General features: G+C 41.5%; 1 protein-coding gene across 1 annotated transcript in view; it reads left to right on the top strand.

Annotated features, from left to right (window-relative positions):
- Positions 1–15,494, top strand: part of LOC140197022 (uncharacterized) — a 389,174-nt gene that overhangs the window by 172,545 nt on the left and 201,135 nt on the right. The window contains exon 8 of the mRNA XM_072256957.1: positions 3,921–4,020. Within this exon, the coding sequence (XP_072113058.1) occupies positions 3,921–4,020 (100 nt within the window). The remainder of the gene's footprint in view (positions 1–3,920; positions 4,021–15,494) is intronic.

The following is a 15,494-nucleotide window of genomic DNA, read 5'->3' as shown; positions in this document are numbered from 1 at the left end:
ACAGCTGTAGTTATATTCTCCCTTTCACAGTGTGCATAGAAGGCATTGACTTCATCTGGTAGTGAAGTATCGCTGCCATTCATGCTATTGGGTTTCACTTTGTAGGAAGTAATGTCTTCCAGACCCTGCCAGAGTTGCTTTGCATCTGATGCCGTCTCCAACCTCATTGGAAATTGTCTCTTCGCCCTTGAAATAGCCCTCTGCAAATCATACCTGGTTTTCTGAGACAGGCCTGGGTCACCAGACTTGAATGCCACAGATCTAGCCTTCAGCAGACAACATACCTCCTGGTTCATCCACTGCTTTTGGTTTGGGAATGTACAGTAAGTCTCTGTGGGCACACACTCATCCACACAGGTTTTAATGAAGTTGGTGACAACTGCAGCATACTCATCCAGGTTCGAAGATGAATCCCTGAATACAGTCCAGTCCACCAATTCAAAGCACTTCTGTAGGTGCTCCTGTGCTTCCCTTGTCCATATCTTCTTGGTCCTCACGGCTGGTGCTGCAACCTTCAATCTCTGCCTATACTCAGGGAGTAGAAGTACAGCTAGGTGATCAGACTTCCCGAAGTGAGGGCGTGAAATCTCACGGTCGGCATTCTTGATGGTGGTGTAGCAATGGTCCAGTGTGGTGTTCCCTCTGGTATTGCAAGTGATCTGTTGATGGTAGTTGCTTAGTGATTTTTTCAAAGTGGCCTAGTTAAAATTTCCCAAAATGATGGTTAGTATGTGCTGTTTCATGCATGTTGATCCCATAGCTGAGATCATCTGAAGCCTGCTTGACATTGGCCCAAGGTGGAATGTAAACTGCTACCAAAATGATCCCAGAAATCTCCTGTGGTTGGTAAAAAGGACGGCACTTCACTGCTGGATATTCCAGGTCTGAGGAGCAGAACTGGGACAGCACAGGTATATTGGTGTACCAAAAAGAGTTGATCATGAGGCACGCTCCTTCACCTCTGCTTTTAAGAGGCTATATAGATCTATCCTGACTGTGTATGTAAACCTGTTGATCTAGATCGCTGCATCCGGTACAGAAGGGGTTAACCAGGATTCCATGAAACAAAGGACACAGGCGGTCCTAATGTCCCTCTGATTCAGCACCCTAGCTCTGAGATCATCGATTTTATTCACCAGAGACTGCATGTCTGCCAGCAAGATAGTCGGTACACTGAGTTTAAAACTCCATTTCCTTAAATGCACTTGTAACCCCAATGTATGCCTGCGCTTCCTCCGAGGTATCCTCCGTAGGCACTTCCGCCCACAATCGGTGTTGTTTTCGTCGGTTTTAAGCAGCAATGGTTCATTTAAGCACTTTAAGACATCTTTGTTGACTGTACTGACCTTAGAAGCAGTTGTGCTTTTTAGCTGTATCAGGCTGAAACAGGAATATTTAATCATATCCATTGAGAGTACTGCTGCTACTCGATTTGTGCCTAGGCGCCCCTAAACCTATGCTGTTCTAGTTTATGTTCTGTGTTCAAACTGCTTATTCACTTTTGCTTATTTCATAGTTACACAAATCCTCAGTTTACCCAACTGTGTTCATTTCATCAACCTGTCCTCAGTGTGTCTTGATATGATCACCAAAGGTTACGTACAGCCAATATTTTCTTTCCTTTGATGGAAATATAAACCATGTGCAGTATAGTGATTAAAAGTACAATAAAACTATTGAAAAATGTTTGACAGAAATGGAACATCTTTTTCCATTGCAGACTGTCGTGCTAAGATGGTGCACGATCCAAAAAAGGGTGCAAATGATTGTCTTAGGCAGTTTTATTGTGATCACAAGACTCCATTAGACATTGAGAACATAGAATACTGCAAGTCTGTTTCACTGATTCATTGGAGAGACCGACGGTGATGGAGCTATGTTGCCTCAGTTGTTGCATGGACAAGATCCACATGCCTTAGACACTGGATCTGGCTGTGTGCCACTGAATTCTGTCCTGGATTGGGGGCTGACCCCTGCATTGCTCTGTCAGTGGAATATCAAGCTGGACCAGGACAACTTGGGGACTTGGGCTATATATTTTCTCACATGGTGACTATATGTTTTTCTGAAATCATAACCATATGTGCTATTTGTGTGATGTGCTATGTGAAATGTGGTGTGTGCTGTTGGTAATGTGTTTTGCATTTTGGCCCCAGAGGAACACTGTTTTGGTTGGCCATGTTCATGTATGGTTGAATGATAATTAAACTTGAAACTTGATCTTGAAACTTTTTTATGTTTCCTGGTGAATATAATAGGTTTGCAATCTGCTAATCTCTATTAACACTTCACCATAACTTCCCCGTGGAAGTAGACTGCTCGAATATAAAGGAATTTGCTCAGAACTATGTAAGCAAAGTTCCATTACATTGTAAACCAGCTAACTCCCTCCATTGCATATCATAGCACTGCATCATTGTAAGGCATGACTAATCCCTAATGTTATAGCAAGTTGCTAAATACTTGATGTACTGATCCAAGTGAAGGACCTAAGCCAAATAGGAAACACAGAAGGTTTTAACTTCAATTGTCATTACTTTTCTCTGTTGTGTCCCAAATTTAGGTGTGAAATGCATGCTAGTGAACCTCTTCATTACTATAATAGACCTATCCAACCCTTGTGCTTTATTTTCCCGAAAGCTCATTTATTTGCATTAAAAATATAGGATAACCATATTATCTGACTGTCCTTCAGGTTTTGGCAAGCAAAGAGCATGGGGTCACCAGAGGGAAACATGTACCATCTGCTGTTGGGATACTGTGCCTATCATCCATCAAAAAAATGGCATGGTCAGAGACACTGAAAGCCACTTGGTTGAAAACTTGGCTTCATTTCCTTGCTGCTGACCTGGCCTAATTGGACAATGAGAGAAATGACTTATTTTTGATTGCCCTGACTTGCTAGAATGATGAAATAACTAAGGGTAGTAATTGGTCTTGTGCCTAAAGCAAGCAGCAAGTCAGCAGAATTATTCTTTGAACATTTGCCACACCAGCCTGATTCAAGGTATCACTTCCCACCAAATGAAAAGAAATGTAAAAAGGAAAAATACTTACTGAGAGATCCCTGTTTCCCAAAAGACTGTTTGCTAAAGCCTTTATAACTAGCTAAAGGAGGCACTGGGAACATGCCTAAGAAAATAATAAAAGTAAACTTATTTTTCTATAACCATTCCTTCTGTACCACTGGGGTGATATACTGCGTCCGGTGCTCTCGATGTGGCCTTCTATATATTGGCGAGACCCGACGCAGACTGGGAGATTGTTTTGCTGAACACCTACGCTCTGTCCGCCAGAGAAAGCAGGATCTCCCGGTGGCCACACATTTTAATTCCACATCCCATTCCATTCTGATATGTCTATCCACGGCCTCCTCTACTGTAAAGGTGAAGCCACACTCAGGTTGGAGGAACAACACCTTATATTCCGTCTGGGTAGCCTCCAACCTGATGGCATGAACATTGACTTCTCAAACTTCTGCTAATGCCCCACTTCCCCCTCGTACCCCATCCGTTATTTATTTATATACAAACATTCTTTTTCTCTCTCTCCTTTGTCTCCCTCTGTCCCTCTCACTATACCCCTTGCCCATCCTCTGGGTTTTTTCTCCCCCTCCCCCTTTTCTTTCTCCCTGGGCCTCCTGTCCCATGATCCTCTCATATCCCTTTTGCCAATCACCTGTCCAGCTCTTGGCTCCATCCCTCCCCCTCCTGTCTTCTCCTATTATTTCAGATCTCCCCCTCCCCCTCCCACTTTCAAATCTCTTACTAGCTCTTTTCTCAGTTAGTCCTGACGAAGGGTCTCGGCCCAAAAAGTTCACTGTACCTCTTCCTAGAGATGCTGCCTGGCCTGCTGCGTTCACTATCATGTTTCTCATTTAGATTTGCCCATTCCCAGAACTTTTGTCTTCTGTTTTGCAGGTGATGGTGACCTTTGTTGTGGGCTCTGAAATCCATCAAGAAATAAGCAATGATTTCTCCTGCATTGGAACACCCTTTCTAATGGGTACTGTTGCACTTGGTATGTATCTTGCTGTATGTATTGGTTCAGAATTTAAAATATTTTTGAGTATTTTTGTACTAAAAACGATGCGTATTTGCACAGTTTTGAAGGAGTAATTGAACAAAGGTCCTTAGCCTAATCAAAGAACAAATTATGTTATCACTAATGACATTTCTTGAGCTGTCATTGAGCTACTGGATAAATAAATTATCAATAGAATAAAGGGCTCCAAAGTTTAAGTAGTAGATGCAGTTCCCAGTAGCAATTTGCCTTTAATAAGTTTAGTATCTAATGTAGTCTGTCTGGAAAGGAAGGATAACAAATTGTTGGCCAATTTCTTTTTTCTGGAGATACATAAAGCGTTCAGCACTCGCGAAGGTTATTGATGGATAAATAAGAGCAGCTACCATGCTTTTCGAAACTCAACTTTAAATTGCACCATCCCTCTCTCATTTCTTGAAAAAGGAACAGCTCTCTCCACTTAAAGAAATTATTTGGGGCTGCAGTTCATATATCTGAGTGGTTAGTATTCTATTAATGTTGCTTTCTGTAGGAAATAAGTCATATTCAAATAACTAAGAATATGCATATTTAGATAATTGACATTCATTTAGAACAGTAGATTCTTCATGATTATAATTGGAACAAAAATGTAACAATTATTTTTGTAGAAAGAAGCACTTACTCTTCTGGTCTAGTTACTAGAAAAAGTTCTTGAAATTCAAGCACAATATTCCAGATGCAGTCTCACCGGGGTCCTGTATAATTGGACCACAATATCTCTAATCTGTTAGTCAAATCTGCTTGCAAAGAGTCTAACATATCTGCATTCCTTATTCATCTGCAAGCACATTAATGACAGTGATTACCAATATCTTTTTTAGCTTTGGAGGGGAAATGCCTTCCTATTCGAAATAACCTGTCGAAGTGGATTGTGTCACACTTTTTTCCATCTGCCATGACCTTGACCTTTCACTGAGCCTGTCTGTACTCCCCTAGTGCTTCTTTTTATCCTCCTTGCAACGTGCATTGCAATAACAAGTTGAATTTAACTGAGGTGGAATGAATTCAGGCTGTGCAAATGTGAAGCTGTCTTGAGTTGAATGGGATGAAATGGAATAATCTCTCACAGCGATGAATGCAAAGAAAACTCTTGCCTGGAAAATGGGATGCTAAAACCAGAACTGTGTTTCACTTTATCACAGAGTTGAGCAACCTCTCCTCCCCAAAATATTTAAATGCTTCTTTTGGTGGGTTGGTTCTATGAGAAGAGATCAAGCAGACTGGGTCTATTTCTTGCATTTAGAAGAATGAATGCTGATCTCATTGAAGAACAAAACTTTAGGTAGGGTAGATGTTTCCTTTGACTGAGATGTCCACAACCAAGGATCACAATTTGTAGATCAGGGCTTGGCCATTAGGATGGGACCCCAATGGTCCTGTAATCTCTGAGGCTGATGTGAGAGCATCTTTCAGGAGGGTGAATCTACGGAAAGCATTTGGCACAGAGAGCATACCTGGTCAACTATTGAAGACCTGTGCTAATCAATTGGCCGGAGTGTTTATGGACATCTTCAAACTCTCGCTTTGGCATTCTGAGGTATCCACCTGCTTCAAGCAGGCATTAGTTATATTGGTGCCTAAAAAGAAAATGGTATCATTGACTATTGTCAAGCAGCATTTACATCCAACACGATGAAGTACTTTGAGAGATTTGTCATGAAGCATATCGTCGCTGCCTGAGGAGTGACCTGGATCCACTCCATTTTGTCTGTCATTACAACGGGTCAACAGCAGCTGCCGTGTCATTGGCTCTTCTCTTTGCTCTAGAACACCTGTACAATGAAGATGCTCTTCATTGACTATAGCTCAGTTTTGCACACTATCATCCCCTCAAAGTTCATCACTAACTCCAAGTCCTGGGTCTCAGTACCTCCCTGTGCAACTGGATCCTTGATTTCCTCACTGACAGACCCCCGTTAGTATGAATTGGCCATAACATAAGTATCGGTGAGCCAAAGGACTCATCCCTACTCAACTCTAATGCCATATTTAAGTCTGCTGATGATACCACTGTTGTTGGCTGAATCAAAGTGACATAAGGGGGAGACTGAAAATCAGGTTGAGTGGTGTCGCACCAACAACCTCTCACTCACGCCAGCTAAACCAAAGACCTGATTGTCAACTTCAAGAGGAAGAAATCAGAGGTCACCATGAGGGAAACAGAGGTGCAGAGGATCAGTAGCTTTAAATTCTTTGGCATCTGACCTGGGACCAGCACATGTTTCTTCACAAAGAAGGCACAACAGTGCTTCTACTTTCTTAGAAGTCTGCATAAGTTTGGCATTGTCAAAAAGTTTGACGTACTTCGATAGATACCCAGTGGAGAGTATTCTAACTGGCTGTATCACGGCCTGGTGTCCAAACACCAATGCCTGGAAACAGAAAAGACACAGAAAGTGTTGGATACAGCCCAGTCCGTCACAGGCAAAGACATCTCCACTATTGAGTGCTTCCACATGATAGCAGCATCTGCAATCAAAGACCCTCAATATCCAGGCCAATGCCCTCTTCTTGCTACTACCATTGGGTAGAAGGTACAGAAGCCTTAGGTTCACACCACCAGGTATTGGAACAGTTACCCTATAACCATCAGTCTTCTTAACCATCATGAATAACTTCACTGGTCACTGCTCTGAACTGATTCTACAACCTGCAGACTCACTTTCAAGGACTGTGTACAACTCATGTTCTCAGTACTATGTTTATCTGCACAGCTTGTCTTTTGAACATTGATTGTTTTGTCAGTCTTTGTTTATGTACATTTTTCATATATTTCTATTGCATTTCTTTTTTCTTGTAAAAGCTTGGAAGGCGATGAATCGCAACGTAGTATAATGTGTACTTTGATAATAAATTTACTCTGAACTTTGAACTTCAGTTAATATTTTCATATAGACACAGAAATCTTTACCTATGTGGCAGTGGAAGCTCATGATTAAAGTTTGATAGATTTTTGTCTATTAGGGGAATTGAACAAATAGTTGCTATTCAGGGCAAAGTTATTGTGGTAAAAGATCAGCCAGGACATATCTAAGTTACAAAAAGGGCATGGCCTGCACTTTCAATTTATGTTTTCATTAACTCTGTGTCTAATCTTGGGCTTGCCATTACCAATAAAACCATGTTACCATGATCCTAAATCTGTTGCTGTAAGAAAGGACGATAGTTTGATCCAGGTTGTGCAATTACCCTCCCAGTACCCATGTAGTTAAAAGGAAACTGAATCCATGTGTAAAATTACCAGGGAAATACAGTATATTTTATTGGTTTCTTCTGTGTTTTATTTACAAGACTAAGGAATCTACTGAGGAACTTTAAAGATTAAGTGGTTTGATTCACACTCTGACAACACAGATCTCCATGACAAGATCCATAGGAAGAAACATGATGCCATTGTCAAGAAGATTATGGGTCAAGTATTTGGCTAGAAGCCAGTAATTTGGTTCGTCATAAGACTGAACTTGAGGACAATGGGAAGAATAGAGTGTGAGCATTGTTGCTTCAGATGGTGACAGCTGCAATGACTGGCTGAGTCAGTGAGATGTGAAAGTAGATTCAGCCCAGATATGATTACAGGCGAAGTATCATACACATTAGCCATTCATTAATCATGGCATTTAGATCATTCAGCTCACTATCTGTGTTAGTTGTAAGAGAGCCTGAACCCATCAGCTCACAGTGCGTTTGTAGTCCTGCAGATTACAATTCTTTAAATACACATCAAAGTATTTCTGTGCATGTTGCCACAGCTCAATTCCACTAGCAACCAGTAACTATTGGCATAATTTGAGTGCCGTACCCCAAGTGAAACCAGGGCAACACACAGGATGGGTGCCTTCCTCTGCAGAGATCTCAGCCTGCGTCCCTTGTGTTTAACTTCAGTTGTTGTGCTTGGACCAAGTTTGTGCACAGAAATTAGTGTTCAGTTGTCTTGGAGCCACTGATCATTGGCCCAAGATTTCACATTGTCAACTCTGGGTGATAGCTGGTGTGCAATGACCAGCACATATTAAAGGAACTTATGTACCTGCATCTTCCTCTGTTCAGAACTGCAGTAGAAGAACATGAAGAATTGAGGAAGAACAAGGGAATGTTTTGCTTGCTTCCCAGTAACTTAGAGGAAAGTGGTCCTGTGATTGTTTGTACCAAACTAATTTTAGAATCCTAGAACTATGGGGTATTATTGGAAATGAGGCACACTTGCTTTATATACACCTAAAGACTTCTCTCTCTGAAGCTTTCTGCACCCTTCACCTGTCTAGTATCCAAATAAGGCCCATTTATCTCTTCATCGTTCCCTTCCAAAAGACTTACACGAGCAAAAGATTTTCATGTTTCAAAAAAAATCTGAATATAAATTTCTTCTGCCATTTTCTTAATTTCCTTTTGTGATCAATTTTTATTGAATTGAAGAATGCATCGCGGCTCGGCATGGCACCTGCTCTGAGAAACTGGAAGAAGTTATGGACACAGCTTGGCAGAACATGGAATCCAGTTTCCCCTCTACAAACTCTATCTATACTTATCTCTGCCTTAGTAAAGCATAATCAAAGAATGCACCCACCCCAAACATTTTCTCTTCTCCCCTCGCCTATCATACAGAAGATACAAAAGCCCGAATGCATGTATCGCCAAGCTCAGGGACAGCTTCTACACACTGTATATAAGACCACTGAATGGTTCTTTAGGATGATAAGATGGGCTCTTGCCCTTACTATCTACCTGGGTATGATCTTGCACCTTAACATCGACCTGCATTGCACTTTCTCTGTCAGTGTTTCACTTTATTCTATATTCTGTTATTGTTTTACCTCAATGCATAGTTTAACAAATTGTTCTGTATAAACAGAATGTAAAACAAAGTTTTTACTATATTCAGTACATGTGACAATAATAAACCAACTCCAATTCCAGTGAGGAGCATATTAACCACTATTTGAATATACGGTATATTGCCTGAACTTCTAGTCAGTGGCAGTTGACGCTTCTCTTTCCTTGTCTTGGTTTGAGGTTATTTATCCTTTTCTGTCATATCCCCTCATCACTTGATCTTGCCAGCCTCCCTAACACTTCATTTAGAAAGTGCTCATTTCTATCCTGTTTAAGTCCAAACCCATCAATTGTGGCTGGTCTTGAATTAAACAGTGAAATGCAGACATGAGGACTGATGTTTGATTTGTTTACTACCAACTTTGAAAAGTAAGAAATGATTCATTTCTTTAGACTTGGGATAAGAAATAGCACACTAGTATGTTAAAATGAAGTGAATTGAATTGACTTTATTTCTTACTTCCTTCACGTATAACCATATATAACCATATAACAATTACAGCACAGAAACAGGCCATCTCGGCCCTTCCACATACAAGGAGTAGAAATCTTTATGTTATGTCTCTGTCTAAATGTGCAATGTGCAGTCATAGTAATTTATAATAATTTATAATAAACAGAACAGTCAATGTAACATAGAAATACACTCAAATCAGCGTGAGTTAATCAATCTGATGGTCTGGTGGAAGAAGCTGTCCCGGAGCCTGTTGGTCCTGGCTTTTATGCTGCTGTACTGCTTCCCGGATGGTAGCAGCTAGAATAGATTGTGGTTGGGGTGACTTGGGTCCGCAATGATCCTACATGCCTTTTTTCCACAACCGTCCTTGTAAATGTCCTGAAGAATGGGAAGTTCAAAACTACAGATGCGCTGGGCTGTCAGCACTACTTTCGACAGAATCCTGCAATTAAGGGAGGTACAGGTAGTGATGTAGCCTGTCAGGATGCTCTCAATTGTGCCTCTGTAGAAAGTTCTGAGGATTTGGGGACCCATACCAAGCTTCCTCAACCGTTTGAGGTGAAAGAGACACTGTTGTGTCATTTTCACCACACAGCTGGTGTGTACAGACCACGTGAGGTCCTCGGTGATGTGGATGCTGAGGAACTTAAAGCTGTTTACCCTCTCAACCCCAGATCCATTGATGTCAATAGGGATTAGCCCGTCTCCATTCCTCCTGTAATCCACAACAAGCTCCTTTGTTTTTGTAACATTGAGGGAGAGCTTGTTTTCTTGACACCACTGTGTCACAGAGATGACTTCTTCCCTGTAGGCCACCTCATTATTCGTATAAGCTGGAGGAGAGTTCTTGGACATTAGTATATTGTGTAATTAATTCCCATTTTAAGATGAACTTCCATGTATTTATACTTTATACTTTATTGTTGCCAAACAATTGATACTAGAACGTATTAAATATTAAATACTAAAAATAGTAAAAATTAGTAAATATTAAAAATTTAAATTATAAATCATAAATAGGAAAATGGAAAGTGAGGTAGTGCAAAAAAACCGAGAGGCAGGTCCGGATATTTGGAAGGTACGGCCCAGATCCGGGTCAGGATCCGTTCAGCAGTCTTATCACAGTTGGAAAGAAGCTGTTCCCGAATCTGGCCGTACGAGTCTTCGAGCTCTTGAGCCTTCTCCCGCAGGGAAGAGGGACGAAAACTGTGTTGGCTGGGTGGGTCATGTCCTTGATTATCCTGGCAGCACTGCTCTGACAGCATGCGGTGTAAAGTGAGTCCAAGGACGGAAGATTAGTTTGTGTGATGTGCTGTGCCGTGCTCACGATCTTCTGCAGCTTCTTTTGGTCTTGGACAGGAGAACTTCCATACCAGGTTGTGATGCACCCTAGAGGAATGCTTTCTAATGGTGCATCTATAAAAATTAGTGAGGGTTTTAGGGAACAGGCCAAATTTCTTCAGTTTTCTCAGGTAGTAAAGGCGCTGCTGGGCCTTCTTGGCAGTGAACTCTGCTTGGTTGGACCAAGTCAGGTCATTTGTGTTATTGACCCCGAGGAACTTAAAGCTTTTGACCTGTTCCACTTGCACACCACCGATGTAAATTGGGTCATGCGGTCCGCTACTCCTTCTGAAGTCAACAACCAATTCCTTCATCTTGCTGACATTGAGGGATAAGTTATTTCCCCATGTTTTATGAACACAACTTCACCCCACAGCTATTTCTATCTCTGATTCATTAGAAATTATTATAAAGGTGCAATTTTAGGCTAAATGGGATTTTACAGTTAGTTTCATTAGCACATACATGAGGATTGGATACAGTTGAATGTCTTCAGGATCATTTTTAACCTTACCACTTGAAACATAAAACAGTACAACAGAGGAAAAAGCTCTGTGGCCCACAATATCTATGTTGACCATGATAATATTTTCAACTATTCCAATCTAGCTGCAATTGGCCTATATCCTTCCATTCTCTATCTCAGTGGTCCCCAACCTCTGGGCCGCGAAGAATGCAGCAGTGCAGTGATAGCTGGAACGCACCCAGCACATCTTTAAGAAAAAAGCCGAAATAAACAAGCTACTTAATTAGGTGCCGCCCGGCACGTAAATGTCAGCCCAGATCAGAGGTACCGGTCTGCGGCCCAGAGGTTGGGGACCACTGCTCTACCTGGTGCTGTGCTTCTCTAGATGTCTGTTCGATGTTGCTATCATATGTGATTTAACTATTCCCATCACAGTACACTCCAGGCAGCAGCCACTCACTGTATTGAAAACTTGACTCATAAATCTCCTTTAAACATTTCCCATCTTACCTAAAACAATGCCATCTAGACTCTGACATTTCTACTCTTGGCAGAAGACTCTGACAGTCTGTGCCTCTTATAATTTTACAGACTTGTGTCTGGTCTTTCCGTACTTTATACTTTATACTTTATTCTCGCCAAACAATTGGTACTAGAATGTACAATCATCACAGTGATATTTGATTCTGTGCTTCCCACTCCCTAGATTACAAATATTAAATATTAAAAATAGTAAAAATTAGTAAATATTAAAAATTTAACTTATAAATCATAAATAGAAAAATGGAAAGTAAGTTAGTGCAGAAAAAAACCAAGAGGCAGGTCCAGATATTTGGAGGGTACAGCCCAGATCCGGGTCAGGATCCGTTCAGCAGTCTTATCACCGTTGGAAAGAAGCTGTTCCCAAATCTGGCCGTACAAGTCTTCAAGCTCCTGAACCTTTTCCCAGAGGGAAGAGGGACGAAAAGTGTGTTGGCTGGGTGGGCCGTGTCCTTGATTATCCTGGCAGCACTGATCCGACAGCGTGTGGTGTAAAGTGAGCCCACGGACAGAAGATTGCTTTGTGTGATGTGCTGCTCCGTGTTCACGATCTTCTGCAGCTTCTTTCGGTCTTGGACAGGACAACTTCCATACCAGGTTGTGATGCACCCTAGAAGAATGCTTTCTACGGTGCATCTATAAAAATTAGTGAGGGTTTTAGGGGACAGGCCAAATTTCTTCAGTTTCCTCAGGAAGTAAAGGCACTGGTGGGCCTTCTTGGCAGTGAACTCTGCTTGGTTGGACCAAGTCAGGTCATTTGTGATATTGACCCCGAGGAACTTAAAGCTTTTGACCTGTTCCACTTGCGCACCACCGGTGTAAATTGGGTCGTGCGGTCTGCTACTCCTTCTGAGGTCAACAACCAATTCCTTCGTCTTGCTGACGTTGAGGGATAGGTTATTGTCTTCGCACCATGCATCCGGTTCTTAATTTCCTCTCTGTACTCAAACTCATCATTACCCGAGATACGGCCTACAATTGTTGTGTCATCAGCAAACTTATATATTGAGTTTGATGGAAACTTGGCTACACAATTGTGGGTGTACAGTGAGTACAGCAGGGGGCTGAGTACACAGCCTTGTGGGGCACCGGTGCTCAGAGTGATTGTAGAGGAGAGCTTGTCCCCTATTTTTACAGCCTGGGTCCTGTCTGTGAGGAAGCTGAAGATCCAGCTGCAGGTCTGAGTGCTAAGACCCAGGTTCCGGAGCTTAGGGATCAGCTTATTTGGAACGATGGTATTAAAGACAGAGCTGTAGTCAATGAAAAGGAGCCTTACGTATGCGTCTTTATTCTCCAGGTGTTCTAAGGAGGAACGTAGGGCCAGAGAGATGGCATCTGCCGTTGACCTGTTGCTCCAGTAGGCAAATTGCCAAGTGTCGAGGTTGACCGGTAGGCTGTGATTGATGTGTGCCATAACCAATCTCTCAAAACACTTCATAGCAATTGATGTCAGAGCCACAGGTCGATAGTCATTCAGGCATGCCACCTTGCTCTTCTTCGGCATTGGGATTATCGCTGCCTTCTTAAAACACGAGGGGATCTTAGACTGAAGCAAAGAGCAGTTGAAGATGTCAGCAAACACTGCAGCTAGCTCGCTCGCACAGGCCCGGAGAACCCGTCCTGGGATGCCATCTGGGCCTGTAGGCTCTGATGCTCCAGAGAAGACGATAACATTTTGATTGAACCTCTCATCCCAGGAACATCGTGGTCAACCTTCTCTGCACTTTCTGCAAGGACTGCACACAAAACTCCAAATGTGGCCTAACTAAGATTTCATACAACTGCAAGATCACCTCCAGCTTTTATACTCAACAGCCTGACCTATACAGCAAGTATGCGGTTGGCCAAGTCGTGTTGCCGCTATGGATTTGCACCCTAAGATCCCTCTGTATATCAGTACTCCTGAGGGTTCTGCCATGTGCTGTATATTTTTCGTTTATTACATATGACCTCCCACTTTTCCAGATTAAACTTCATCTGCCATATTGCTACCCAAATTTCCAATTGGTATATATCCTGCTGTATCCTCTAATGACCTTTCTCACTATTCATAACTCTGCTAATTTTTGCATGTCTACAAACTTATCAATCAGTCCACCATATATATCACAAACATCAGAGGTCCCAGCATTATCCAGTGATCAGAGGCTTCCATTCAATGTAATACAACTCTGTCACTGCCCTCTGTCTTCTGTGACCAGTGATCACTGTGTCTCCTCCTCTTTTCTAATCCTCATGGTAAGCAATCTTGCTGAAGACTGAAGAATATGCATGGTGACAAAAACGTCACAAGTTTTGCCCTCTGGGATCCTGCTTCATTCGCTCAGTCTTCAACCTTCGCCTTAGCAAACAGGAAGGACAATGACAAGCACAAGAAAGTATGCAGATGTTGGGCATCCAAAGCAACACACATAAAAGGCTGGAGGAACTCTGCAGGTTCGGCAGCATCTATGGAAAAGAGTAAACAGTTGATGTTTCGGGCTGAGACCCTCCTGCAGGACAATGTGCTTGACCCATCACTTTCCTTCCTGAGATACAAAAAGTGTTGTGCGAGGTTGCTATCAGGATTTGACACTTGTTACCAAGACCTGAGCAAGTAATTCACTGTGGCTAGCCTGTGAAGGCAATGGCCAGAGGACCTGCAACCAAAATGGACCCAAATAAATATTTTTAAACATTCCTTACTGTAATAATGGAGATATGAGAAGAAATCAGACTACTTCCCCATGCTTTATAAGTTACAGTTAAGCTTTTGTTGTCCAGAGCTGCCCTTCTTACTAATATGAGAGTACATTTATGCTCTTGCTAACTTGCAAGTTTCCTGCATGTTTCAGGCAGGTTATTGAGTATTCTGATCAATGGCCAAGTAATAATGCTGCTACTTCACTGTGTGGTGCCCACCCACTCTCCATCAATTCCCACCCTGAGTTGAAATTTCCTCTGTGCATAATTTTAAATCTGTTAAGTGTAGATCTGCTCAATTTTAACAGCTTTTAAAACTAACAGATAAACCAATACATTGCAGTGAAGCAGGAAAAGCAAAATATGAACCAATGAACAGAAAATAGCATATTGAATACATTAAACCCTAGGACAATCCGTTGGGATTTTATATGTTTCTGCATTCTGGCTACCAAATGGGATAAAGATGTGTAGATTCATAAAAATACATCCTGTTGGACTGAAAATTGCCTTGGCATTGGGAAGCAGATGATAATGATAAATGGATGGGATTTATCTGTAAAGCACACAAGAACAGCCCAGGTGTTAAAAGGATATGATTTTCACCATCATTATATAGAGTATTACTTAATATTATCAATAGTGCAAATTTCATTAAACTTTGGGTCAGTGACAACATATTACACTGAATGTAATCTTGACAGATTAACATAATACAGAGCAGTGCATCAAGTTTAATTGTTGACCTCTAACATTGAAGAAAAATGATAATCACTTAATTTACATAAATGACCGACATATCTTCTTAGAACCAGTACTAAGGACTTCATAAACAATGCATTGTTTTTAATGCAGTGCCTATTTATACAGGAATATGCTGCATTTTGTGCATAACAAGATCTTCCAAACAACACAGAAACTGGTTGATTTATGTCTGTTGCTGTACAGGATCAGTTTGGCTCCGTTGAAAGTGTATATCTTCTGTCGAGCAATATTGGTCTGAGGATGGATTCTTCCCATCATGTTTCTTGAACTATATTACTCTAAATCAAATTTTAATAATTTTTAGATCATTTTTCAATTTAGAAATTTAACTGCCTTTTTGTGAGTAAT

This window comes from Mobula birostris, chromosome 4 (genome assembly GCF_030028105.1).
Source record: "Mobula birostris isolate sMobBir1 chromosome 4, sMobBir1.hap1, whole genome shotgun sequence".
NCBI lineage: Eukaryota > Metazoa > Chordata > Chondrichthyes > Myliobatiformes > Myliobatidae > Mobula > Mobula birostris.
Note: the sequence above shows the minus strand (reverse complement) of the source record. Positions and strands in the feature narration are given on the sequence as shown.